At 65.3% G+C, this 26,005-nt stretch overlaps 1 protein-coding gene across 2 annotated transcripts in view; it reads right to left on the bottom strand.

Moving 5' to 3' along the window:
* Positions 1-14,637: 14,637 nt before the first annotated feature.
* Positions 14,638-26,005, bottom strand: part of STIM1 (stromal interaction molecule 1) — a 118,219-nt gene continuing 106,851 nt past the window's right edge. Inside the window, exons 9-10 of one of the 2 annotated variants that reach the window (XM_075580575.1) lie at positions 22,199-22,279; positions 14,638-15,263 (exon numbers count right to left, since the gene is read on the bottom strand). In XM_075580575.1, coding sequence (XP_075436690.1) covers positions 14,677-15,263; positions 22,199-22,279 — 668 coding nt within the window. In that variant the 3' untranslated portion in view covers positions 14,638-14,676. The remainder of the gene's footprint in view (positions 15,264-22,198; positions 22,280-26,005) is intronic. The other variant, XM_075580576.1, reaches the window with a different exon arrangement.

The raw sequence follows: 26,005 nt of genomic DNA, 5'->3' as shown, positions 1-26,005 counted from the left end.
CTGCCACACGCACAGGGATCCGCCGCCTGCCACACGCACAGGGATCCGACGCCTGCCACACGCACAGGGATCCGCTGCCTGCCACACGCACGGGATCTGATGCCTGCCACACGCACGGGGATCCGCCGCCTGCCACACGCACGGGGATCCGCCGCCTGCCACACGCACAGGGATCCGCCGCCTGCCACACGCACAGGGATCCGCCGCCTGCCACACGCACGGGATCTGATGCCTGCCACACGCACGGGGATCCGCCGCCTGCCACACGCACGGGGATCCGCCGCCTGCCACACGCACGGGATCCGCCGCCTGCCACACGCACGGGGGAATCCGACGCCTGCCACACGCACAGGGATCCGACGCCTGCCACACGCACAGGGATCCGACGCCTGCCACACGCACGGGGATCCGCCGCCTGCCACACGCACGGGGATCCGACGCCTGCCACACGCACGGGGATCCGACGCCTGCCACACGCACGGGATCCGACGCCTGCCACACGCACGGGGATCCGACGCCTGCCACACGCACGGGGATCCGACGCCTGCCACACGCACGGGGATCCGACGCCTGCCACACGCACGGGGATCCGACGCCTGCCACACGCACAGGGATCCGACGCCTGCCACACGCACGGGGATCCGCCGCCTGCCACACGCACAGGGATCCGCCACCTGCCACACGCACGGGGATCCGACGCCTGCCACACGCACAGGGATCCGACGCCTGCCACACGCACAGGGATCCGACGCCTGCCACACGCACAGGGATCCGCCGCCTGCCACACGCACAGGGATCCGACGCCTGCCACACGCACAGGGATCCGACGCCTGCCACACACGCACAGGGATCCGCCGCCTGCCACACGCACAGGGATCCGCCGCCTGCCACACGCACAGGGATCCGACGCCTGCCACACGCACAGGGATCCGACGCCTGCCACACGCACGGGGATCCGACGCCTGCCACACGCACGGGGATCCGACGCCTGCCACACGCACGGGATCCGCCGCCTGCCACACGCACGGGGATCCGACGCCTGCCACACGCACAGGGATCCGACGCCTGCCACACGCACAGGGATCCGACGCCTGCCACACGCACGGGGATCCGACGCCTGCCACACGCACGGGGATCCGCCGCCTGCCACACGCACAGGGATCCGCCGCCTGCCACACGCACAGGGATCCGCCGCCTGCCACACGCACGGGGATCCGCCGCCTGCCACACGCACAGGGATCCGACGCCTGCCACACGCACGGGGATCCGACGCCTGCCACACTCACAGGGATCCGACGCCTGCCACACGCACGGGGATCCGACGCCTGCCACACGCACAGGGATCCGCCGCCTGCCACACGCACGGGATCTGATGCCTGCCACACGCACAGGGATCCGCCGCCTGCCACACGCACGGGGATCCGCCGCCTGCCACACGCACAGGGATCCGACGCCTGCCACACGCACGGGGATCCGACGCCTGCCACACGCACAGGGATCCGCCGCCTGCCACACGCACAGGGATCCGCCGCCTGCCACACGCACGGGATCTGATGCCTGCCACACGCACGGGGATCCGCCGCCTGCCACACGCACGGGGATCCGCCGCCTGCCACACGCACAGGGATCCGCCGCCTGCCACACGCACGGGGATCCGCCGCCTGCCACACGCACGGGATCTGATGCCTGCCACACGCACGGGGATCCGCCGCCTGCCACACGCACGGGGATCCGCCGCCTGCCACACGCACGGGGATCCGCCGCCTGCCACACGCACGGGGATCCGACGCCTGCCACACGCACAGGGATCCGACGCCTGCCACACGCACAGGGATCCGACGCCTGCCACACGCACGGGGATCCGCCGCCTGCCACACGCACGGGGATCCGCCGCCTGCCACACGCACGGGGATCCGCCGCCTGCCACACGCACGGGGATCCGCCGCCTGCCACACGCACGGGGATCCGCCGCCTGCCACACGCACAGGGATCCGCCGCCTGCCACACGCACGGGGATCCGCCGCCTGCCACACGCACAGGGATCCGACGCCTGCCACACGCACGGGGATCCGACGCCTGCCACACTCACAGGGATCCGACGCCTGCCACACGCACGGGGATCCGACGCCTGCCACACGCACAGGGATCCGCCGCCTGCCACACGCACGGGATCTGATGCCTGCCACACGCACAGGGATCCGCCGCCTGCCACACGCACGGGGATCCGCCGCCTGCCACACGCACAGGGATCGCTGATCGCGACGCCTGCCACACGCACGGGGATCCGACGCCTGCCACACGCACAGGGATCCGCCGCCTGCCACACGCACAGGGATCCGCCGCCTGCCACACGCACGGGATCTGATGCCTGCCACACGCACGGGGATCCGCCGCCTGCCACACGCACGGGGATCCGCCGCCTGCCACACGCACAGGGATCCGCCGCCTGCCACACGCACGGGGATCCGCCGCCTGCCACACGCACGGGATCTGATGCCTGCCACACGCACGGGGATCCGCCGCCTGCCACACGCACGGGGATCCGCCGCCTGCCACACGCACGGGGATCCGCCGCCTGCCACACGCACGGGGATCCGACGCCTGCCACACGCACAGGGATCCGACGCCTGCCACACGCACAGGGATCCGACGCCTGCCACACGCACGGGGATCCGCCGCCTGCCACACGCACGGGGATCCGCCGCCTGCCACACGCACGGGGATCCGCCGCCTGCCACACGCACGGGGATCCGCCGCCTGCCACACGCACGGGATCCGACGCCTGCCACACGCACGGGGATCCGACGCCTGCCACACGCACGGGGATCCGACGCCTGCCACAACGCACAGGGATCCGACGCCTGCCACACGCACAGGGATCCGACGCCTGCCACACGCACGGGGATCCGACGCCTGCCACACGCACAGGGATCCGACGCCTGCCACACGCACAGGGATCCGACGCCTGCCACACGCACAGGGATCCGCCGCCTGCCACACGCACGGGGATCCGCCGCCTGCCACACGCACGGGGATCCGCCGCCTGCCACACGCACAGGGATCCGACGCCTGCCACACGCACAGGGATCCGACGCCTGCCACACGCACGGGATCCGACGCCTGCCACACGCACGGGGATCCGACGCCTGCCACACGCACAGGGATCCGACGCCTGCCACACGCACAGGGATCCGACGCCTGCCACACGCACAGGGATCCGACGCCTGCCACACGCACGGGGATCCGACGCCTGCCACACGCACAGGGATCCGACGCCTGCCACACGCACAGGGATCCGACGCCTGCCACACGCACAGGGATCCGACGCCTGCCACACGCACGGGGATCCGCCGCCTGCCACACGCACGGGGATCCGACGCCTGCCACACGCACAGGGATCCGACGCCTGCCACACGCACAGGGATCCGACGCCTGCCACACGCACAGGGATCCGACGCCTGCCACACGCACGGGGATCCGCCGCCTGCCACACGCACAGGGATCCGACGCCTGCCACACGCACAGGGATCCGACGCCTGCCACACGCACAGGGATCCGACGCCTGCCACACGCACGGGATCCGACGCCTGCCACACGCACAGGGATCCGACGCCTGCCACACGCACAGGGATCCGACGCCTGCCACACGCACAGGGATCCGACGCCTGCCACACGCACAGGGATCCGACGCCTGCCACACGCACGGGGATCCGACGCCTGCCACACGCACGGGGATCCGACGCCTGCCACACGCACAGGGATCCGACGCCTGCCACACGCACAGGGGATCCGACGCCTGCCACACGCACAGGGATCCGACGCCTGCCACACGCACGGGGATCCGCCGCCTGCCACACGCACAGGGATCCGCCACCTGCCACACGCACGGGATCCGACGCCTGCCACACGCACAGGGATCCGACGCCTGCCACACGCACAGGGATCCGACGCCTGCCACACGCACAGGGATCCGCCGCCTGCCACACGCACAGGGATCCGCCGCCTGCCACACGCACAGGGATCCGACGCCTGCCACACGCACAGGGATCCGCCGCCTGCCACACGCACAGGGATCCGCCGCCTGCCACACGCACAGGGATCCGACGCCTGCCACACGCACAGGGATCCGACGCCTGCCACACGCACGGGGATCCGACGCCTGCCACACGCACGGGGATCCGACGCCTGCCACACGCACGGGGATCCGCCGCCTGCCACACGCACGGGGATCCGCCGCCTGCCACACGCACAGGGATCCGACGCCTGCCACACGCACAGGGATCCGACGCCTGCCACACGCACGGGGATCCGACGCCTGCCACACGCACGGGGATCCGCCGCCTGCCACACGCACAGGGATCCGCCGCCTGCCACACGCACAGGGATCCGCCGCCTGCCACACGCACGGGGATCCGCCGCCTGCCACACGCACAGGGATCCGACGCCTGCCACACGCACGGGGATCCGACGCCTGCCACACTCACAGGGATCCGACGCCTGCCACACGCACGGGGATCCGACGCCTGCCACACGCACAGGGATCCGCCGCCTGCCACACGCACGGGATCTGATGCCTGCCACACGCACAGGGATCCGCCGCCTGCCACACGCACGGGGATCCGCCGCCTGCCACACGCACAGGGATCCGACGCCTGCCACACGCACGGGGATCCGACGCCTGCCACACGCACAGGGATCCGCCGCCTGCCACACGCACAGGGATCCGCCGCCTGCCACACGCACGGGATCTGATGCCTGCCACACGCACGGGGATCCGCCGCCTGCCACACGCACGGGGATCCGCCGCCTGCCACACGCACAGGGATCCGCCGCCTGCCACACGCACGGGGATCCGCCGCCTGCCACACGCACGGGATCTGATGCCTGCCACACGCACGGGGATCCGCCGCCTGCCACACGCACGGGGATCCGCCGCCTGCCACACGCACGGGGATCCGCCGCCTGCCACACGCACGGGGATCCGACGCCTGCCACACGCACAGGGATCCGACGCCTGCCACACGCACAGGGATCCGACGCCTGCCACACGCACGGGGATCCGCCGCCTGCCACACGCACGGGGATCCGCCGCCTGCCACACGCACGGGGATCCGCCGCCTGCCACACGCACGGGGATCCGCCGCCTGCCACACGCACGGGGATCCGACGCCTGCCACACGCACGGGGATCCGACGCCTGCCACACGCACGGGGATCCGACGCCTGCCACACGCACAGGGATCCGACGCCTGCCACACGCACAGGGATCCGACGCCTGCCACACGCACGGGGATCCGACGCCTGCCACACGCACAGGGATCCGACGCCTGCCACACGCACAGGGATCCGACGCCTGCCACACGCACAGGGATCCGCCGCCTGCCACACGCACGGGGATCCGCCGCCTGCCACACGCACGGGGATCCGCCGCCTGCCACACGCACAGGGATCCGCCGCCTGCCACACGCACAGGGATCCGACGCCTGCCACACGCACGGGGATCCGACGCCTGCCACACGCACGGGGATCCGACGCCTGCCACACGCACAGGGATCCGACGCCTGCCACACGCACAGGGATCCGACGCCTGCCACACGCACGGGGATCCGACGCCTGCCACACGCACAGGGATCCGACGCCTGCCACACGCACAGGGATCCGACGCCTGCCACACGCACAGGGATCCGACGCCTGCCACACGCACGGGGATCCGCCGCCTGCCACACGCACGGGGATCCGACGCCTGCCACACGCACAGGGATCCGACGCCTGCCACACGCACAGGGATCCGACGCCTGCCACACGCACAGGGATCCGACGCCTGCCACACGCACGGGGATCCGCCGCCTGCCACACGCACAGGGATCCGACGCCTGCCACACGCACAGGGATCCGACGCCTGCCACACGCACAGGGATCCGACGCCTGCCACACGCACGGGGATCCGACGCCTGCCACACGCACAGGGATCCGACGCCTGCCACACGCACAGGGATCCGACGCCTGCCACACGCACAGGGATCCGACGCCTGCCACACGCACGGGGATCCGCCGCCTGCCACACGCACGGGGATCCGCCGCCTGCCACACGCACAGGGATCCGACGCCTGCCACACGCACAGGGATCCGACGCCTGCCACACGCACAGGGATCCGCCGCCTGCCACACGCACGGGGATCCGACGCCTGCCACACGCACAGGGATCCGACGCCTGCCACACGCACAGGGATCCGACGCCTGCCACACGCACGGGGATCCGACGCCTGCCACACGCACGGGTCTCAGACTTAACAGCTGCTATCTTCCTAATGTGTGCACCATTTTCCCCAACCATTTGCTGCCCCAGCCGGAGCTGCCCCAGCCGGAGCTGCCCCAGCCGGAGCTGCCCCATGTAAAGTATATGCAATATAAAGCCTCAGCCAGCTCGGAGACTAAAGGAGCAATCCAGTCTCCCTCCATTTTGGGATCCCAACACGTGTTCCCACCAGGCACAGAGCGGCCGCGAGGCCGGAGCTCAATCAAGGCACCAATGGAAAGTGGCAACGGTGCATCTTTCCACTGGTGGGGACGAGGCGGGACGGGACAGAGCGAGGAGGGGGGAGGGGGACGGGACAGAGCGAGGAGGGGGGAGGGGGACGGGACAGAGCGAGGAGGGGGAGGGGGACGGGACAGAGCGAGGAGGGGGGAGGGGGACGGGACAGAGCGAGGAGGGGGAGGGGGGCGGGACAGAACGAGGAGGGGGAGGGGGGCGGGACAGAGCGAGGAGGGGGAAGGGGGCGGGACAGAGCGAGGAGGGGGAGGGGGGCGGGACAGAGCGAGGAGGGGGAGGGGGGCGGGACAGAGCGAGGAGGGGGAGGGGGGCGGGACAGAGCGAGGAGGGGGAGGGGGGCGGGACAGAGCGAGGAGGGGGGAGGGGACAGGACAGAGCGAGGAGGGGGAGGGGGACGGGACAGAGCGAGGAGGGGGGAGGGGGACGGGACAGAGCGAGGAGGGGGAGGGGGGCGGGACAGAGCGAGGAGGGGGGCGGGACAGAGCGAGGAGGGGGAGGGGGGCGGGTTTCAGAGCGAGGAGGGGGAGGGGGGCGGGACAGAGCGAGGAGGGGGGCGGGACAGAGCGAGGAGGGGGAGGGGGGCGGGACAGAGCGAGGAGGGGGGCGGGACAGAGCGAGGAGGGGGAGGGGGACGGGACAGAGCGAGGAGGGGGAGGGGGACAGGACAGAGCGAGGAGGGGGAGGGGGGCGAGACAGAGCGAGGAGGGGGAGGGGGGCGAGACAGAGCGAGGAGGGGGAGGGGGGCGAGACAGAGCGAGGAGGGGGAGGGGGACGGGACAGAGCGAGGAGGGGGAGGGGGGCGGGACAGAGCGAGGAGGGGGAGGGGGGCGGGACAGAGCGAGGAGGGGGAGGGGGGCGGGACAGAGCGAGGAGGGGGAGGGGGGCGGGACAGAGCGAGGAGGGGGGAGGGGGACGGGACAGAGCGAGGAGGGGGGAGGGGGACGGGACAGAGCGAGGAGGGGGAGGGGGGCGGGACAGAACGAGGAGGGGGAGGGGGGCGGGACAGAGCGAGGAGGGGGAGGGGGGCGGGACAGAGCGAGGAGGGGGGCGGGACAGAGCGAGGAGGGGGAGGGGGACGGGACAGAGCGAGGAGGGGGAGGGGGACGGGACAGAGCGAGGAGGGGGAGGGGGGCGAGACAGAGCGAGGAGGGGGAGGGGGGCGAGACAGAGCGAGGAGGGGGAGGGGGACGGGACAGAGCGAGGAGGGGGAGGGGGGCGGGACAGAGCGAGGAGGGGGAGGGGGGCGGGACAGAACGAGGAGGGGGAGGGGGGCGGGACAGAACGAGGAGGGGGAGGGGGGCGGGACAGAGCGAGGAGGGGGAGGGGACGGGACAGAGCGAGGAGGTGGAGGGGGACAGAGCGAGGAGGGGGACAGAGCGAGGAGGGGGAGGGGCACAGAGCGAGGAGGGGGAGGGGCACAGAGCGAGGAGGGGGAGGGGCACAGAGCGAGGAGGGGGAGGGGCACAGAGCGAGGAGGGGGAGGGGAAAAAGCGAGGAGGGGGATGGGAAAAAGCGAGGAGGGGGAAGGGATGGGACAAAGCGAGGAGGGGGAGGGGACAGAGCAAGGAGGGGGAGGGGGACAGGACAGAGCGAGGAGGGGGAGGGGGACGGGACAGAGCGATGAGGGGGAGGGGACAGAGCGAGGAGGGGGACGGGACAGAGCGAGGAGGGGGGAGGGGACGGGACAGAGCGAGGAGGGGACGGGACAGAGCGAGGAGGGGGAGGGGATGGGACAGAGCGAGGAGGGGGAGGGGACGGGACAGGGCGAGGAAGGGGAGGTGGGACAGAGCGAAGGGGAGGTGGGACAGAGCGAGAAAGGGGGCGGCAGAGAGGGGAGAGAGCGAGGAGGCGGTAGGGAGGACAGAGCAAGGAGGAGGCTGGGGGGACAGAGCGAGGAGGAGGCTGGGGGGACAGAGCGAGGAGGCGGGGGGACAGAGCGAGGAGGCGGGGGGGACAGAGCGAGGAGGCGGGGGGACAGAGCGAGGAGGCGGGGGGACAGAGCGAGGAGGCGGGGGACAGCGAGGAGGTGGGGGACAGCGCGAGGAGGCGGGGGGACAGAGCGAGGAGGCGGGGAGGACAGAGCGAGGAGGCGGGGGGACAGAGCGAGGAGGCGGGGAGGACAGAGCGAGGAGGCGGGGGGACAGAGCGAGGAGGCGGGGGGACAGAGCGAGGAGGCGGGGGGACAGCGCGAGGAGGCGGGGGGACAGAGCGAGGAGGCGGGGGGGACAGAGCGAGGAGGCGGGGGGACAGAGCGAGGAGGCGGGGGGGACAGAGCGAGGAGGCGGGGGGGACAGAGCGAGGAGGCGGGGGGGACAGAGCGAGGAGGCGGGGGGGACAGAGCGAGGAGGCGGGGGGACAGAGCGAGGAGGCGGGGGGACAGAGCGAGGAGGCGGGGGGGACAGAGCGAGGAGGCGGGGGGACAGAGCGAGGAGGCGGGGGGACAGAGCGAGGAGGCGGGGGGACAGAGCGAGGAGGCGGGGGGACAGAGCGAGGAGGCGGGGGGGACAGAGCGAGGAGGCGGGGGGGACAGAGCGAGGAGGCGGGGGGACAGAGCGAGGAGGCGGGGGGACAGAGCGAGGAGGCGGGGGGGACAGAGCGAGGAGGCGGGGGGACAGAGCGAGGAGGCGGGGGGACAGAGCGAGGAGGCGGGGGGACAGAGCGAGGAGGCGGGGGGACAGAGCGAGGAGGCGGGGGGGACAGAGCGAGGAGGCGGGGGGACAGAGCGAGGAGGCGGGGGGACAGAGCGAGGAGGCGGGGGGACAGAGCGAGGAGGCGGGGGGGGACAGAGCGAGGAGGCGGGGGGGACAGAGCGAGGAGGCGGTGGGACAGAGCGAGGAGGCGGGGGGACAGAGCGAGGAGGCGGGGAGGACAGAGCGAGGAGGCGGGGGGGACAGCGCGAGGAGGCGGGGGGGACAGAGCGAGGAGGCGGGGGGACAGCGCGAGGAGGCGAGGGGGACAGAGCGAGGAGGCGGGGGGGACAGAGCGAGGAGGCGAGGGGGACAGAGCGAGGAGGCGGGGGGACAGAGCGAGGAGGCGGGGGGGACAGAGCGAGGAGGCGAGGGGGACAGAGCGAGGAGGCGGGGGACAGAGCGAGGAGGCGGGGGGACAGAGCGAGGAGGCGGGGGGACAGAGCGAGAGAGCGAGGAGGCGGGGGGGACAGAGCGAGGAGGCGGGGGGGACAGAGCGAGGAGGCGGGGGGACAGAGCGAGGAGGCGGGGGGGACAGAGCGAGGAGGCGGGGGGGACAGAGCGAGGAGGCGGGGGGGACAGAGCGAGGAGGCGGGGGGGACAGAGCGAGGAGGCGGGGGGACAGAGCGAGGAGGCGGGGGGACAGAGCGAGGGCGGAGGCGGGGGGACAGAGCGAGGAGGCGGGGGGACAGAGCGAGGAGGCGGGGGGGACAGAGCGAGGAGGCGGGGGGGACAGAGCGAGGAGGCGGGGGGGACAGAGCGAGGAGGCGGGGGGGACAGAGCGAGGAGGCGGGGGGACAGAGCGAGGAGGCGGGGGGGACAGAGCGAGGAGGCGGGGGGGACAGAGCGAGGAGGCGGGGGGGACAGGCGAGCGAGAGGCGGTGGGGACAGAGCGAGGAGGCGGGGGGACAGAGCGAGGAGGCGGGAGGACAGAGCGAGGAGGCGGGGGGACAGCGCGAGGAGGCGGGGGGGACAGAGCGAGGAGGCGGGGGGACAGAGCGAGGAGGCGGGGGGACAGAGCGAGGAGGCGGGGGGACAGAGCGAGGAGGCGGGGGGGACAGCGCGAGGAGGCGGGGGGGGACAGAGCGAAGGAGGCGGAGGGGGACAGCGCGAGGAGGCGAGGGGGACAGAGCGAGGAGGCGGGGGGGACAGAGCGAGGAGGCGAGGGGGACAGAGCGAGGAGGCGGGGGGACAGAGCGAGGAGGCGGGGGGGACAGAGCGAGGAGGCGAGGGGGACAGAGCGAGGAGGCGGGGGACAGAGCGAGGAGGCGGGGGGACAGAGCGAGGAGGCGGGGGGGACAGAGCGAGAGAGCGAGGAGGCGGGGGGACAGAGCGAGGAGGCGGGGGGGACAGAGCGAGGAGGCGGGGGGGACAGAGCGAGGAGGAGGGGGACAGAGCGAGGAGGCGGGGGGACAGAGCGAGGAGGCGGGGGGGACAGAGCGAGGAGGCGGGGGGGGACAGAGCGAGGAGGCGGGGGGGACAGAGCGAGGAGGCGGGGGGACAGAGCGAGGGGAGGCGGGGGGGACAGGAGCGAGGAGGCGGGGGGACAGAGCGAGGAGGCGGGGGGACAGAGCGAGGAGGCGGGGGGACAGAGCGAGGAGGCGGGGGGGACAGAGCGAGGAGGCGGGGGGGACAGAGCGAGGAGGCGGGGGGGACAGAGCGAGGAGGCGGTGGGACAGAGCGAGGAGGCGGGGGGACAGAGCGAGGAGGCGGGAGGACAGAGCGAGGAGGCGGGGGGACAGAGCGAGGAGGCGGGGGGACAGAGCGAGGAGGCGGGGGGGACAGAGCGAGGAGGCGGGTGGGACAGAGCGAGGAGGCGGTGGGACAGAGCGAGGAGGCGGGGGGACAGAGCGAGGAGGCGGGGGGGACAGAGCAAGGAGGCGGGGGGACAGCGCGAGGAGGCGGGGGGACAGCGCGAGGAGGCGGGGGGACAGCGCGAGGAGGCGGGGGGACAGCGCGAGGAGGCGGGGGGGACAGCGCGAGGAGGCGGGGGGACAGAGCGAGGAGGCGGGGGGGACAGCGCGAGGAGGCGAGGGGGACAGAGCGAGGAGGCGGGGGACAGAGCGAGGAGGCGGGGGGGACAGAGCGAGGAGGCGGGGGGGACAGAGCGAGGAGGCGAGGGGGACAGAGCGAGGAGGCGGGGGGACAGAGCGAGGAGGCGAGGGGGGGTGGACCGAGAGAGAAGGTTTGTGGAGAGGGGGGTGGAGAGCGAGGAAGGGGGAGGGGAGGTGACAGAGAGGAGGGAGTGGAAGGGAGAGTGAGGGAGGGGGGGGGGGAGTGAGAGGGAAGAGGGCACCAGACCTCACAGGGCCGGGGATGAGCTCAAAAAAGCTTTTTTATTAAAAAAAGATTTAAACTCTTATTTCCGGGGAGTAACTGCTGTAAATTAGACAGGAATACCCCGGGCAGTGCGGGATTACCCCGGGCAGCGCGGGATTACCCCGGGCAGCGCGGGATTACCCCGGGCAGCGCGGGAATACCCCGGGCAGCGCGGGATTACCCCGGGCAGCGCGGGATTACCCCGGGCAGCGCGGGATTACCCCGGGCAGCGCGGGATTACCCCGGGCAGCGCGGGATTACCCCGGGCAGCGCGGGATTACCCCGGGCAGCGCGGGATTACCCCGGGCAGCGCGGGAATACCCCGGGCAGCGCGGGATTACCCCGGGCAGCGCGGGATTGCCCCGGGCAGCGCAGGAATACCCCGGGCAGCGCGGGATTACCCCGGGCAGCGCGGGATTGCCCCGGGCAGCGCGGGATTACCCCAGGCAGCGCGGGATTACCCCAGGCAGCGCGGGATTGCCCCGGGCAGCGCGGGATTACCCCAGGCAGCGCGGGATTACCCCGGGCAGCGCAGGAATACCCCGGGCAGCGCGGGAATACCCCGGGCAGCGCAGGATTGCCCCGGGCAGCGCGGGATTACCCCGGGCAGCGCAGGATTACCCCGGGCAGCGTGGGATTACCCCAGGCAGCGCAGGAATACCCCGGGCAGCGCGGGATTACCCCGGGCAGCGCAGGAATACCCCGGGCAGCGCGGGAATACCCCGGGCAGTGCGGGAATACCCCGGGCAGCGCAGGAATACCCCGGGCAGCGCAGGAATACCCCGGGCAGCGCGGGATTACCCCAGGCAGCGCGGGATTACCCCGGGCAGCGTGGGATTACCCCGGGCAGCGCAGGATTACCCCGGGCAGCGCGGGATTACCCCAGGCAGCGCGGGATTACCCCGGGCAGCGCAGGAATACCCCGGGCAGCGCGGGATTACCCCGGGCAGCGCGGGATTACCCCGGGCAGCGCGGGAATACCCCGGGCAGTGCGGGAATACCCCGGGCAGCGCAGGAATACCCCGGGCAGCGCGGGAATACCCCGGGCAGTGCGGGATTACCCCGGGCAGCGCGGGATTACCCCGGGCAGCGCAGGAATACCCCGGGCAGCGCGGGATTACCCCGGGCAGTGCGGGATTACCCCGGGCAGCGCAGGAATACCCCGGGCAGCGCAGGAATACCCCGGGCAGCGCGGGATTGCCCCGGGCAGCGCAGGAATACCCCGGGCAGCGCAGGAATACCCCGGGCAGCGCAGGATTACCCCGGGCAGCGCAGGATTGCCCCGGGCAGCGCAGAATTGCCCCGGGCAGCGCAGGAATACCCCGGGCAGCGCAGGATTACCCCGGGCAGCGCAGGATTACCCCGGGCAGCGCAGGAATACCCCGGGCAGCGCAGGATTACCCCGGGCAGCGCAGGAATACCCCGGGCAGCGCAGGATTACCCCGGGCAGCGCGGGATTACCCCGGGCAGCGCAGGATTACCCCGGGCAGCGCAGGATTACCCCGGGCAGCGCAGGATTACCCCCGGCAGCGCAGGAATACCCCGGGCAGCGCAGGAATACCCCGGGCAGCGCGGGATTACCCCGGGCAGCGCAGGATTACCCCGGGCAGCGCGGGATTACCCCGGGCAGCGCGGGATTACCCCGGGCAGCGCAGGATTACCCCGGGCAGCGCGGGATTACCCCGGGCAGCGCGGGATTACCCCGGGCAGCGCGGGATTACCCTGGGCAGCGCGGGATTGCCCCGGGCAGCGCAGGATTACCCCGGGCAGCGCGGGATTACCCTGGGCAGCGCGGGATTGCCCCGGGCAGCGCGGGATTACCCCGGGCAGCGCAGGATTACCCCGGGCAGCGCAGGATTACCCCGGGCAGCGCCTGGATTGCCCCGGGCAGCGCGGGATTGCCCCGGGCAGCGCGGGATTACCCCGGGCAGCGCCTGGATTGCCCCGGGCAGCGCGGGATTACCCCGGGCAGCGCGGGATTACCCCGGGCAGCGCAGGATTACCCCGGGCAGCGCGGGAATACCCCGGGCAGCGCGGGAATACCCCGGGCAGCGCCTGGATTGCCCCGGGCAGCGCGGGATTGCCCCGGGCAGCGCCTGGATTGCCCCGGGCAGCGCAGGATTGCCCCGGGCAGCGCGGGATTACCCCGGGCAGCGCCTGGATTGCCCCGGGCAGCGCAGGATTGCCCCGGGCAGCGCGGGATTACCCCGGGCAGCGCGGGATTACCCCGGGCAGCGCGGGATTGCCCCGGGCAGCGCAGGATTACCCCGGGCAGCGCAGGATTACCCCGGGCAGCGCGGGAATACCCCGGGCAGCGCCTGGATTGCCCCGGGCAGCGCGGGATTACCCCGGGCAGCGCGGGATTGCCCCGGGCAGCGCGGGATTACCCCGGGCAGTGCGGGAATACCCCGGGCAGCGCAGGATTACCCCGGGCAGCGCAGGATTGCCCCGGGCAGCGCAGGATTGCCCCGGGCAGCGCAGGATTGCCCCGGGCAGCGCGGGATTACCCCGGGCAGCGCCTGGATTGCCCCGGGCAGCGCGGGATTACCCCGGGCAGCGCAGGATTACCCCGGGCAGCGCAGGATTACCCCGGGCAGCGCAGGATTGCCCCGGGCAGCGCGGGATTACCCCGGGCAGCGCGGGATTACCCCGGGCAGCGCGGGATTACCCCGGGCAGCGCGGGATTACCCCGGGCAGCGCGGGAATACCCCGGGCAGCGCCTGGATTGCCCCGGGCAGCGCAGGATTGCCCCGGGCAGCGCGGGATTGCCCCGGGCAGCGCCTGGATTGCCCCGGGCAGCGCAGGATTGCCCCGGGCAGCGCGGGATTACCCCGGGCAGCGCCTGGATTGCCCCGGGCAGCGCGGGATTGCCCCGGGCAGCGCAGGATTGCCCCGGGCAGCGCAGGATTGCCCCGGGCAGCGCGGGATTGCCCCGGGCAGCGCAGGATTGCCCCGGGCAGCGCGGGATTACCCCGGGCAGCGCCTGGATTGCCCCGGGCAGCGCAGGATTGCCCCGGGCAGCGCAGGATTACCCCGGGCAGCGCGGGAATACCCCGGGCAGCGCCTGGATTGCCCCGGGCAGCGCAGGATTGCCCCGGGCAGCGCGAGCTAGCTCCGGCTTTTACACCTTTCCTCCTATTTTCAACACCAGCAATAATTCCTTTACTCTGAAACTGGCACCACATGTGGTTACTTCCATTAGAAGAATCTGGTTAAAATGAAATACAAACGTGCAGCCAAGCGCAGGGGGCGTGTCAGAGCATTCCTGGGGCAGGCTGGGACCGGAGCCACGCAAGGGAGCAGAGGACATGCAGTAATACCCAACGCTGGGAGAGCGACAGGGGATCCCCGAGGTGACGTCAGGAGGGGGCAGATCAGGAAGAGAGTCCATCTGCAGATAGTAAGTGGTGGAGTGGTGGTAATAGACAGGGTGGGCGAGTGGCACAGGAGCAGGTGGTGGGGGAGTGGAGAAGGGCAGGCACGGTGTGGAGGAAGCAGAGGAAGAGGTGCTGGAGGGATGAAGGTCGGAGCTGAAAGACTGTCCGTGAGATAGGCTGTGCATTCGGTGAAGAGAGACTTTGCGGGCCCGGTAATGGCCAGACGGGCTGGCCTCGCCCTGGCCCACCACATAACCTTCTACCAACCTCTGTGATCCCAGGGAGTGCTGCGGGTCCACGTGCCGCTGCCGGAGAGAACTCATGCTGGGGGCTGGAGGAAGAGAGAAAGGAGGAAACTGAACGGAGGTGGAATGGAAACAATATGGTTAGTGGAGATAATCGTGGTCAGGACGTGGTCAGCATGCACAGGAGAAGAAGTTCAAGCAGATACTTGTGCATACGTGTGTGAACATGCTGCAATATACAATGATGAAGAGCACAACTATACAACCCTAACTTCTTCTAAAAGCTGAACCGGGCCTCAAACATACGGGACTGAATAGTGACAGCCCTGTGTGCTGGGATCTCCTGGAGCCCTGGGTGCTGGGATCTCCTGGAGCCCTGGGTGCTGGGGTCTCCTGGAGCCCTGTGTGCTGGGATCTCCTGGAGCCCTGTGTGCTGGGATCTCCTGGGGCCCCGTGTGCTGGGATCTCCTGGAGCCCCATGTACTGGGATCTCCTGGAGCCCTGGGTGCTGGGATCTCCTGGAGCCCTGGGTGCTGGAATCTCCTGGAGCCCCGTGTGGGAATCTCCTGGAGCCCCGTGTGGGAATCTCCTGGAGCCCCGTGTGGGAATCTCCTGGAGCCCTGTGTGGGAATCTCCTGGAGCCCTGTGTGGGAATCTCATGAAGCCCCGTGTGCTGGGATCTCCTGGAGCCCCGTGTGCTGGGATCTCCTGGAGCCCTGTGTGGGAATCTCCTGGAGCCCTGTGTGCTGGGATCTCCTGGAGCCCTGTGTGCTGGGATCTCCTGGAGCCCCGTGTGCTGGGATCTCCTGGAGCCCTGTGTGCTGGGATCTCCTGGAGCCCTTTGTGCTGGGATCTCCTGGAGCCCTGGGTGCTGGGATCTCCTGGAGCCCTGTGTGGGAATCTCCTGGAGCCCTGTGTGGGAATCTCCTGAAGCCCCGTGTGCTGGGATCTCCTGGAGCCCCGTGTGCTGGGATCTCCTGGAGTCCTGTGTGCTGGGATCTCCTGGAGCCCCGTGTGGGAATCTCCTGGAGCCCCGTGTGCTAGGATCTCCTGGAGCCCTGGGTGCTGGGATCTCCTGGAGCCCCGTGTGGGAATCTCCTGGAGCCCCGTGTGGGAATCTCCTGGAGCCACGTGTGGGAATCTCCTGGAGCCACGTGTGGGAATCTCCTGGAGCCCCATGTGGGAATCTCCTGGAGCCCCGTGTGGGAATCTCCTGGAGCCCTGTGTGGGAATCTCCTGGAGCCCTGTGTGGGAATCTCCTGGAGCCCTGTGTGGGAATCTCCTGGAGCCCTGTGTGCTGGGATCTCCTGGAGCCCTGTGTGCTGGGATCTCCTGGAGCCCCATGTGGGAATCTCCTGGAGCCCCGTGTGGGAATCTCCTGAAGCCCCCTGTGCTGGGATCTCCTGGAGGTTTGAGTGGGTAGTGGGGCAGCCAGATATTGAGTGACGCTAATTGACGCTGTGAAGAGGTCTCCCCTGTGATCAGGAAGATTGAAGCTCGATTCGTTTGAATGGACAAGGAGACGACTGCTGCACAGCATATTGGGGACATTATTGGGGACATTATAGGGGACGGTGTGGATTGTGAATCAAAGGTTAAACCAGTCACATTTAACTCTATGCTGCCCGAGAAGCAGGCGATGGCTTGCCCTTGAAAAAAAGAAGAATGCAGTAGATTTATATGGCTAAATATCCCCGGTATGTATTTCGGTGACAAGAGGGGCATTAAATTTATCACTTTAAGACTAAAATACTAATTTAGTTGTGTCAGGAAATTCAATGACTTGATGTCACCCAGGAATGGTCCAATTCTGCTTCTCAAAGGCCACAAAAAGACCGTTTTTTTTTCTTCAAGATTTCTCAAATTAATTACCAATGATCTAATTAACCTAGCTCAACATACCACCACCAGGGCACCTTCCTCTGGAAGCCGGGCTGGGTGCTAATGAACGAGGAGGCCAGCCCTGAAGGCATAACCCTCCCTCCCATAAAAAAACGTGCCTCCTCCGGGCCCCAGCTGCACGTCCACTAGTCCGGCCGCCAGATCCTGCAGCCATTAGCCAATCTGCTCAACATGCAGAGAGGAGGGCGGAGGGGGCGCTCCCTGCCGCTGCGCATGTCCGTCGGCCTCCACACTCTCCTGCCACCTTCCTGCTCTGCGCCAATGGCTGAGAGGAGGGGGAGGGGGCGCTCCCTGCCGCTGCGCATGTCCGTCAGCCTCCACACTCTCCTGCCACCTTCCTGCTCTGCGCCAATGGCTGAGAGGAGGGGGAGGGGATTGCCCAAGGCCCCACCCTCAGCACAGGCAGGGGAGCAAGCCACCAACAGTGCCTCCAACAGCCCAGCCCACCACCCCCTCGCTCCCCTGCCACCCTCTACCCTGCTCGAGCAGTGGGGTGGAGAGGGCAGGGATGTCATGGAGGCGACCCAGCGCCAGAAGGGAGGCTGCCCATGTGGAGACCATTTTATTAGTGACAGATGCCACTCTGTCTGAGGGTGCCCCCTGGGGTCATCTTCATACAGGCACCAGTTTTCCAGTATGAGGAGTGTTTTAAAACGATGGCTCTGCGATTGGCCGGTTGCCAATCCCGGAATCACTAATTGGTCTGGAAGGCCAAATGGGCAGGACTGTGACAGGGCCCATGGCACGGCTTTGTGCTATTGGCCTAAATCTTTGCCCTCACGTCTGTGGCTTCAGCCCCATAGACAAATGGGGGCAGAATGGTTTACAGGGGCCAGGCAGGCAAATTGCCTTCAGAGTTACATGGGGATGCAATGCTGTGGTTTTACTGCGTACTGGAAACCCTGACCCCCTTGTATTGGGCAAGTTCCCATTTCCCCCAGTAACCCCGGGTAACAGTGCTGACCGGAAAGCCGTTTGGTATACACAGTATTTACAGCTCGGATTTGTGGTGTGTGGTCTGTGGGCCCTGCGACCGCCTCCGAGTTAGCGGCTGTCTCACTGGCCCCAGAAACCACCGGTTTCAGTATTACATTTGTGGCACGCACTGAGAGCCTGGGGTCCCAGGGAGTGGGTAGCAGGTACCCCACATCTCGAGTGCTCCTCCTAATGGTCCCGGGTGATAGTGCTACCTTCCTAGTAGGTTACATTAATCACCGACGTGTGGTCAAAGATGTAGGCCAATAGCAAAAGGCCACATCATGGGCCATGTCACAGACCCGCCAACGTGGCCATCCGGGGCAACTGGCGAGGCTGGGCAACTGGTGAGGCTGGGCAACTGGCGAGGCGGGGCAACTGGCGAGGCGGGGCAACTGGCGAGGCGGGGCAACTGGCGAGGCTGGGCAACTGGCGAGGCTGGGCAACTGGCGAGGCCGGGCAACTGGCGAGGCTGGGCAACTAGCAAACTGGGCAACTGGCGAGGCTGGGCAACAAGCAAACTGGGCAACTAGCGAGGCTGGGCAACTAGCGAGGCTGGGCAACTAGCAAACTGGGTAACTAGCGAGGCTGGGCAACTAGCCAGGTTGGGCAACTAGCCAGGCTGGGCAACTAGCCAGGCTGGGCAACGAGCCAGGCCGGGCAACGAGCGAGGCCGGGCAACTAGCGAGGCGGGGCAACTAGCGAGGCGGGGCAACTAGCGAGGCGGGGCAACTAGCGAGGCGGGGCAACTAGCGAGGCGGGGCAACTAGCGAGGCGGGGCAACTAGCCAGGCTGGGCAACTAGCCAGGCTGGGCAACTAGCCAGGCTGGGCAACTAGCCAGGCTGGGCAACTAGCCAGGCTGGGCAACTAGCCAGGCTGGGCAACTAGCGAGGCGGGGCAACTAGCGAGGCGGGGCAACTAAGCCAGGCTGGGCAACTAGCCATGCTAGGCAACCAGCCAGGATGGGCAACTAGCGAGGCGGGGCAACTAGCGAGGTGGGGCAACTAGCGAGGCGGGGCAACTAGCGAGGCCGGGCAACCAGTGAGGCCGGGCAACCAGCGAGGCGGGGCAACCAGCGAGGCTGGGCAAGCAGCGAGGCCGGGCAACTAGCGAGGCTGGGCAACTAGCGAGGCAACTAGCGAGGCTGGGCAACTAGCGAGGCTGGGCAACTAGTGAGGCTGGGCAACTAGCGAGGCTGGGCAACTAGCGAGGCCAGGCAACTAGCGAGACTGGGCAACTAGCGAGGCGGGGCAACTAGCGAGGCTGGGCAACAAGCGAGGCCGGGCAACCAGCGAGACTGGGCAACTAGCGAGACTGGGCACGGATCACAGGTCCGTAATTTTAAACAAAAAACCCGCCCCTCGCATGGTGCAACCAGCGCTTCCGCCAGGAGAGGCCCATGTAGGGGAGTGCGGAGGGCGCATGTGCAGCAGCAGAGGAGGGTAGGGGAGTGCGGAGGGCGCATGTGCAGCAGCAGAGGAGGGTGGTAGGGGAGTGCGGAGGGCGCATGTGCAGCAGCAGAGGGTGGTAGGGGAGTGCGGAGGGCGCATGTGCAGCAGAGGAGGGTGGTAGGGAAGTGCGGAGGGCGCATGTGCAGCAGAGGAGGGTGGTAGGGGAGTGCGGAGGGCGCATGTGCAGCAGAGGAGGGTGGTAGGGGAGTGCGGAGGGCGCATGCGCAGCAGCAGAGGAGGGTGGTAGGGGAGTGCGGAGGGCGCATGTGCAGCAGCAGAGGAGGGTGGTAGGGGAGTGCGGAGGGCGCATGTGCAGCAGAGGAGGGTGGTAGGGGAGTGCGGAGGGCGCATGTGCCGCAGCAGAGGGTGGTAGGGGAGTGCGGAGGGCGCATGTGCCGCAGCAGAGGGTGGTAGGGGAGTGCGGAGGGCGCATGTGCCGCAGCAGAGGAGGGTGGTAGGGGAGTGCGGAGGACGCATGTGCCGCAGCAGAGGAGGGTGGTAGGGGAGTGCGGAGGGCACATGTGCAGCAACAGAGGAGGGTGGTAGGGGAGTGCGGAGGGCGCATGTGCCGCAGCAGAGGAGGGTGGTAGGGGAGTGCGGAGGGCGCATGTGCAGCAGCAGAGGAGGGTGGTAGGGGAGTGCGGAGGGCGCATGTGCCGCAGCAGAGGAGGGTGGTAGGGGAGTGCGGAGGGCGCATTTGCAGCAACAGAGGAGGGTGGTAGGGGAGTGCGGAGGGCGCATGTGCCGCAGCAGAGGAGGGTGGTAGGGGAGTGCGGAGGGCGCATGTGCCGCAGCAGAGGAGGGTGGTAGGGGAGTGCGGAGGGCGCATGTGCAGCAGCAGAGGAGGGTGGTAGGGGAGTGCGGAGGGCGCATGTGCAGCAGCAGAGGAGGGTGGTAGGGGAGTGCGGAGGGCGCATGCGCAGCAGCAGCAGAGGAGGGTGGTAGGGGAGTGCGGAGGGCGCATGCGCAGCAGCAGCAGAGGAGGATGGTAGGGGAGTGCGGAGGGCGCATGTGCAGCAGCAGAGGAGGATGGTAGGGGAGTGCGGAGGGCGCATGTGCAGCAGCAGCAGAGGAGGGTGCGCACGTTCCCCTTCCTACTGACCGCTACGGGCAGAGCTGCAGGAGGTATGTTTTGAAGGAGCCGGGGGTAGGAGGGCAGCTGGGGCTGTCAGGGCTGTCCCCACCCGTCACACATAAATAAGAGTAGGTTGTTTCATACCTTCTATTGGGTTAACAGATGTGTCCCTGATCATGTATACGAAATAGAAAAGGGAGGCAGACTGCAGGGTGAGCAGAAGGGTGGCTGGTTCCCACTGAAGCAGTGACTGAGCATGCAGTGTGACATTCAGCATGGGCACTGCCCGCAAATAACACACAGGAGCTTCTCCTCGGGCCAGGAGCAGTGGCAGAGCCATCAGGAAGAGAAGGTCCTTTCCCCCCCGCCCTACTCACCCAGAGACTCCGTACTATAGCGCGTGTATACAGACATACGGCCAGGACAGACCTGCGCTTTGTTGCATACATTGCTACAGTACGTGCGTTGGTGGGCAGCATCTCTGTGCCTCAATGTCATGTGAAGACAACCTATTGACTCTTGTGTCATTCTTCGGTCTGTCACACCGTCTGTGATTGTGCAGCTACACCCTATTATTTGTGTGTGTGTTGGAGAGTTCATGCAACTTGGGGACTTTACCGACCCTCTGCCCCCCCCTGGGTGCAGGGGATATCAGTTTTTCTGTTCCTATATTTAACCCCCTTCCCCTAGAGCACCTACCACTCTTCCCTTATCTAGGTGTGCTGGGATCCCCTTTGGTTTTGCTCTTATAGTCATTCTTCCTGCGCAGAACAAACTCCGTTCTGGAAAATCAGATGGTATTCATCACATGATGCAGAACGTCCCAGCCACGAGTTACCAACACATACTGGGCTTGTACGTTACACTTTGTAGCAACATACTGTATTTTTCGAAATTCGAATATGTATTGTGCTTTTGTGGATACTCAACACAGTGTGTGTGTGTATACATATACACACCCACATACACAGGGAGAGAGGGCATTGTGTACACACACACAGACACAGAGGGCATTGTGTACACACAGACACACAGAGAGCATTGTGTACACACAGACACACAGAGGGCATTGGGCACACACACACACACACACACACACACAGGGCATTGTGTACACACAGACACACACAGTGGGCATTGCGTACACACAGACACACAGAGAGGGCATTGGGCACACACACACACACACACACACACACACACACACAGGGCATTGTGTACACACAGACACACAGAGAGGGCATTGTGTGCACACACACACACAGAGGGCATTGTGTACACAGACACACAGAGAGGGCATTGTGCACACACACACACACATAGGGCATTGTGCGCACGCGCGCGCACACACAAACACACACACAAAGGGCATTGTGCGTGCACGCATACACACACACACACACACACACACGGCATTGTGCACACACATGTACAGATATGCCTCTGCAATGTGTTGAGATCCTTTGGTATCAAGGCTGTTAGGATAGCATGTGCTGACCATTCACGGCAGGATTAGGGAGTATAAAGTGCTCGGTTATATCTTGAGGAGCAGAAGCTGTGGAAGAAGATTGAGTAGTTGTGGAGATAGAGGAACCCGTAATGAAAAGGTGATCAAACCGGGAAACTTCCAGAGGGAGGAATCCTCCGAGCAGGCGGACGGACGGTCACTGAACCTGCGTCCCATCAGCCACGCTGCGTCTGTCTCAGCCAACCAGCGGGAGAGGAAGAGCCGAGAGAGACAAAGGATGTGCAACAAATCATTATCCGCAGTGCCGCACGGAGCTGGCTGCCTGCAGGTTCCAGGTCAGCTGTTCTCACACCTCAGTATGTATACTTAGCTGGGTGTTTATTAGCACCCTCCCACCTTCCTCTTCTCACACCTCAGTATGTATACTTAGCTGGGTGTTTATTAGCACCCTCCAACCTTCCTCTTCTCACACCTCAGTATGTATACTTAGCTGGGTGTTTATTAGCACCCTCCAACCTTCCTGTTCTCACAGCTCAGTATGTATACTTAGCTGGGTGTTTATTAGCACCCTCCAACCTTCCTCTTCTCACACCTCAGTATGTATACTTAGCTGGGTGTTTATTAGCACCCTCCAACCTTCCTCTTCTCACACCTCAGTATGTATACTTAGCTGGGTGTTTATTAGCACCCTCCAACCTTCCTGTTCTCACAGCTCAGTATGTATACTTAGCTGGGTGTTTATTAGCACCCTCCAACCTTCCTCTTCTCACACCTCAGTATGTATACTTAGCTGGGTGTTTATTAGCACCCTCCAACCTTCCTGTTCTCACAGCTCAGTATGTATACTTAGCTGGGTGTTTATTAGCACCCTCCAACCTTCCTGTTCTCACAGCTCAGTATGTATACTTAGCTGGGTGTTTATTAGCACCCTCCAACCTTCCTGTTCTCACGCCTCAGTATGTATACTTAGCTGGGTGTTTATTAGCACCCTCCAACCTTCCTGTTCTCACACCTCAGTATGTATACTTAGCTGGGTGTTTATTAGCACCCTCCAACCTTCCTCTTCTCACACCTCAGTATGTATACTTAGCTGGGTGTTTATTAGCACCCTCCAACCTTCCTCTTCTCACACCTCAGTATGTATACTTAGCTGGGTGTTTATTAGCACCCTCCAACCTTCCTCTTCTCACACCTCAGTATGTATACTTAGCTGGGTGTTTATTAGCACCCTCCAACCTTCCTCTTCTCACACCTCAGTATGTATACTTAGCTGGGTGTTTATTAGCACCCTCCAACCTTCCTGTTCTCACAGCTCAGTATGTATACTTAGCTGGGTGTTTATTAGCACCCTCCAACCTTCCTGTTCTCACAGCTCAGTATGTATACTTAGCTGGGTGTTTATTAGCACCCTCCAACCTTCCTGTTCTCACAGCTCAGTATGTATACTTAGCTGGGTGTTTATTAGCACCCTCCAACCTTCCTGTTCTCACAGCTCAGTATGTATACTTAGCTGGGTGTTTATTAGCACCCTCCAACCTTCCTGTTCTCACAGCTCAGTATGTATACTTAGCTGGGTGTTTATTAGCACCCTCCAACCTTCCTGTTCTCACAGCTCAGTATGTATACTTAGCTGGGTGTTTATTAGCACCCTCCAACCTTCCTGTTCTCACAGCTCAGTATGTATACTTAGCTGGGTGTTTATTAGCACCCTCCAACCTTCCTGTTCTCACACCTCAGTATGTATACTTAGCTGGGTGTTTATTAGCACCCTCCCACCTTCCTGTTCTCACAGCTCAGTATGTATACTTAGCTGGGTGTTTATTAGCACCCTCCAACCTTCCTGTTCTCACAGCTCAGTATGTATACTTAGCTGGGTGTTTATTAGCACTCTCCCACCTTCCTGTTCTCACACCTCAGTATGTATACTTAGCTGGGTGTTTATTAGCACCCTCCAACCTTCCTGTTCTCACAGCTCAGTATGTATACTTAGCTGGGTGTTTATTAGCACCCTCCAACCTTCCTGTTCTCACAGCTCAGTATGTATACTTAGCTGGGTGTTTATTAGCACCCTCCAACCTTCCTGTTCTCACACCTCAGTATGAATACTTAGCTGGGTGTTTATTAGCACCCTCCAACCTTCACACAGAAAACCAGATCTTTATGGCTGTGCAGTTCCCACAGGAATGGACACATGCAAAATGTACATTCTACTTGTTACATGCCCGTACTGTGGTGAGGTCACTTCCAATGTATACTGATAGGAGACTCGCCTACACTGACACACTGACACTGTACACTGAAACACAGACGCTGATCCTGCACCTGTACTGTACACACTCAGTCATCGACCCTGCACCGCACACAAACACACAGAGGCAGTCCCTGCCTGCGCCCTGCCAGACACACGCACACTGCCATACACAGGCACTTACACTGCTCACTGCTCACTGTTAGGACACAGACACTTACACTGCGCGCACACTGCTCACTGTTAGGACACAGGCACTTACACTGCGCGCACACTGCTCACTGTTAGGACACATGCACTGCACATGCACTGTTAGGACACAGGCACTTACACTGCATGCACACTGCTCACAGTTAGGATACAGGAACTTAAACTGCACGCACACTGCTCGGACACAGTCACTTACACTGCAAACACACTGCAAACACACTGCTCACGGTTAGGACACAGGCACTTACACTGCACACTGTTAGGACACAGGCAATTACACTGCACTTACACTGCTCACTGTTAGGACACAGGCACTTAAACTGCTCACTGTTAGGACACAGGCACTTACACTGCTCACTGTTAGGACACAGGCACTTACACTGCACTTACAGTGCTCACTGTTAGGACACAGGCACTTACACTGCTCACAGTTAGGACACAGGCACTTACACTGCACGCACACTGCTCACTGTTAGGACACAGGCACTTACACTGCACACTGCTCACTGTTAGGACACAGGCACTTACACTGCACGCACACTGCTCACTGTTAGGACACAGGCACTTACACTGCACACTGCTCACTGTTAGGACACAGGCACTTACACTGCACACTGCTCACTGTTAGGACACAGGCACTTACACTGCACACTGCTCACTGTTAGGACACAGGCACTTACATTGCACGCACACTGCTCACTGTTAGGACACAGGCACTTACACTGCACACTGCTCACTGCTCACTGTTAGGACACAGGTACTTACACTGCACACTGCTCACTGTTAGGACACAGGCACTTACACTGCACGCACACTGCTCACTGTTAGGACACAGGCACTTACACTGCACACACACTGCTCACTGTTAGGACACAGGCACTTACACTGCTCACTGTTAGGACACAGGCACTTACACTGCTCACTGTTAGGACACAGGCACTTACACTGCACTTACAGTGCTCACTGTTAGGACACAGGCACTTACACTGCTCACAGTTAGGACACAGGCACTTACACTGCACGCACACTGCTCACTGTTAGGACACAGGCACTTACACTGCACGCACACTGCTCACTGTTAGGACACAGGCACTTACACTGCACACTGCTCACTGTTAGGACACAGGCACTTACACTGCACGCACACTGCTCACTGTTAGGACACAGGCACTTACACTGCACGCACACTGCTCACTGTTAGGACACAGGCACTTACACTGCACGCACACTGCTCACTGTTAGGACACAGGCACTTACACTGCACACTGCTCACTGTTAGGACACAGGCACTTACACTGCACACTGTTAGGACACAGGCACTTACACTGCACACTGCTCACTGTTAGGACACAGGCACTTACATTGCACGCACACTGCTCACTGTTAGGACACAGGCACTTACACTGCACACTGCTCACTGTTAGGACACAGGTACTTACACTGCACACTGCTCACTGTTAGGACACAGGCACTTACACTGCACGCACACTGCTCACTG

This window comes from Ascaphus truei (assembly GCF_040206685.1).
Source record: "Ascaphus truei isolate aAscTru1 chromosome 3 unlocalized genomic scaffold, aAscTru1.hap1 SUPER_3_unloc_2, whole genome shotgun sequence".
Taxonomy (NCBI): Eukaryota; Metazoa; Chordata; class Amphibia; order Anura; family Ascaphidae; genus Ascaphus; species Ascaphus truei.
This window is presented reverse-complemented; position numbering and strand designations above follow the sequence as displayed.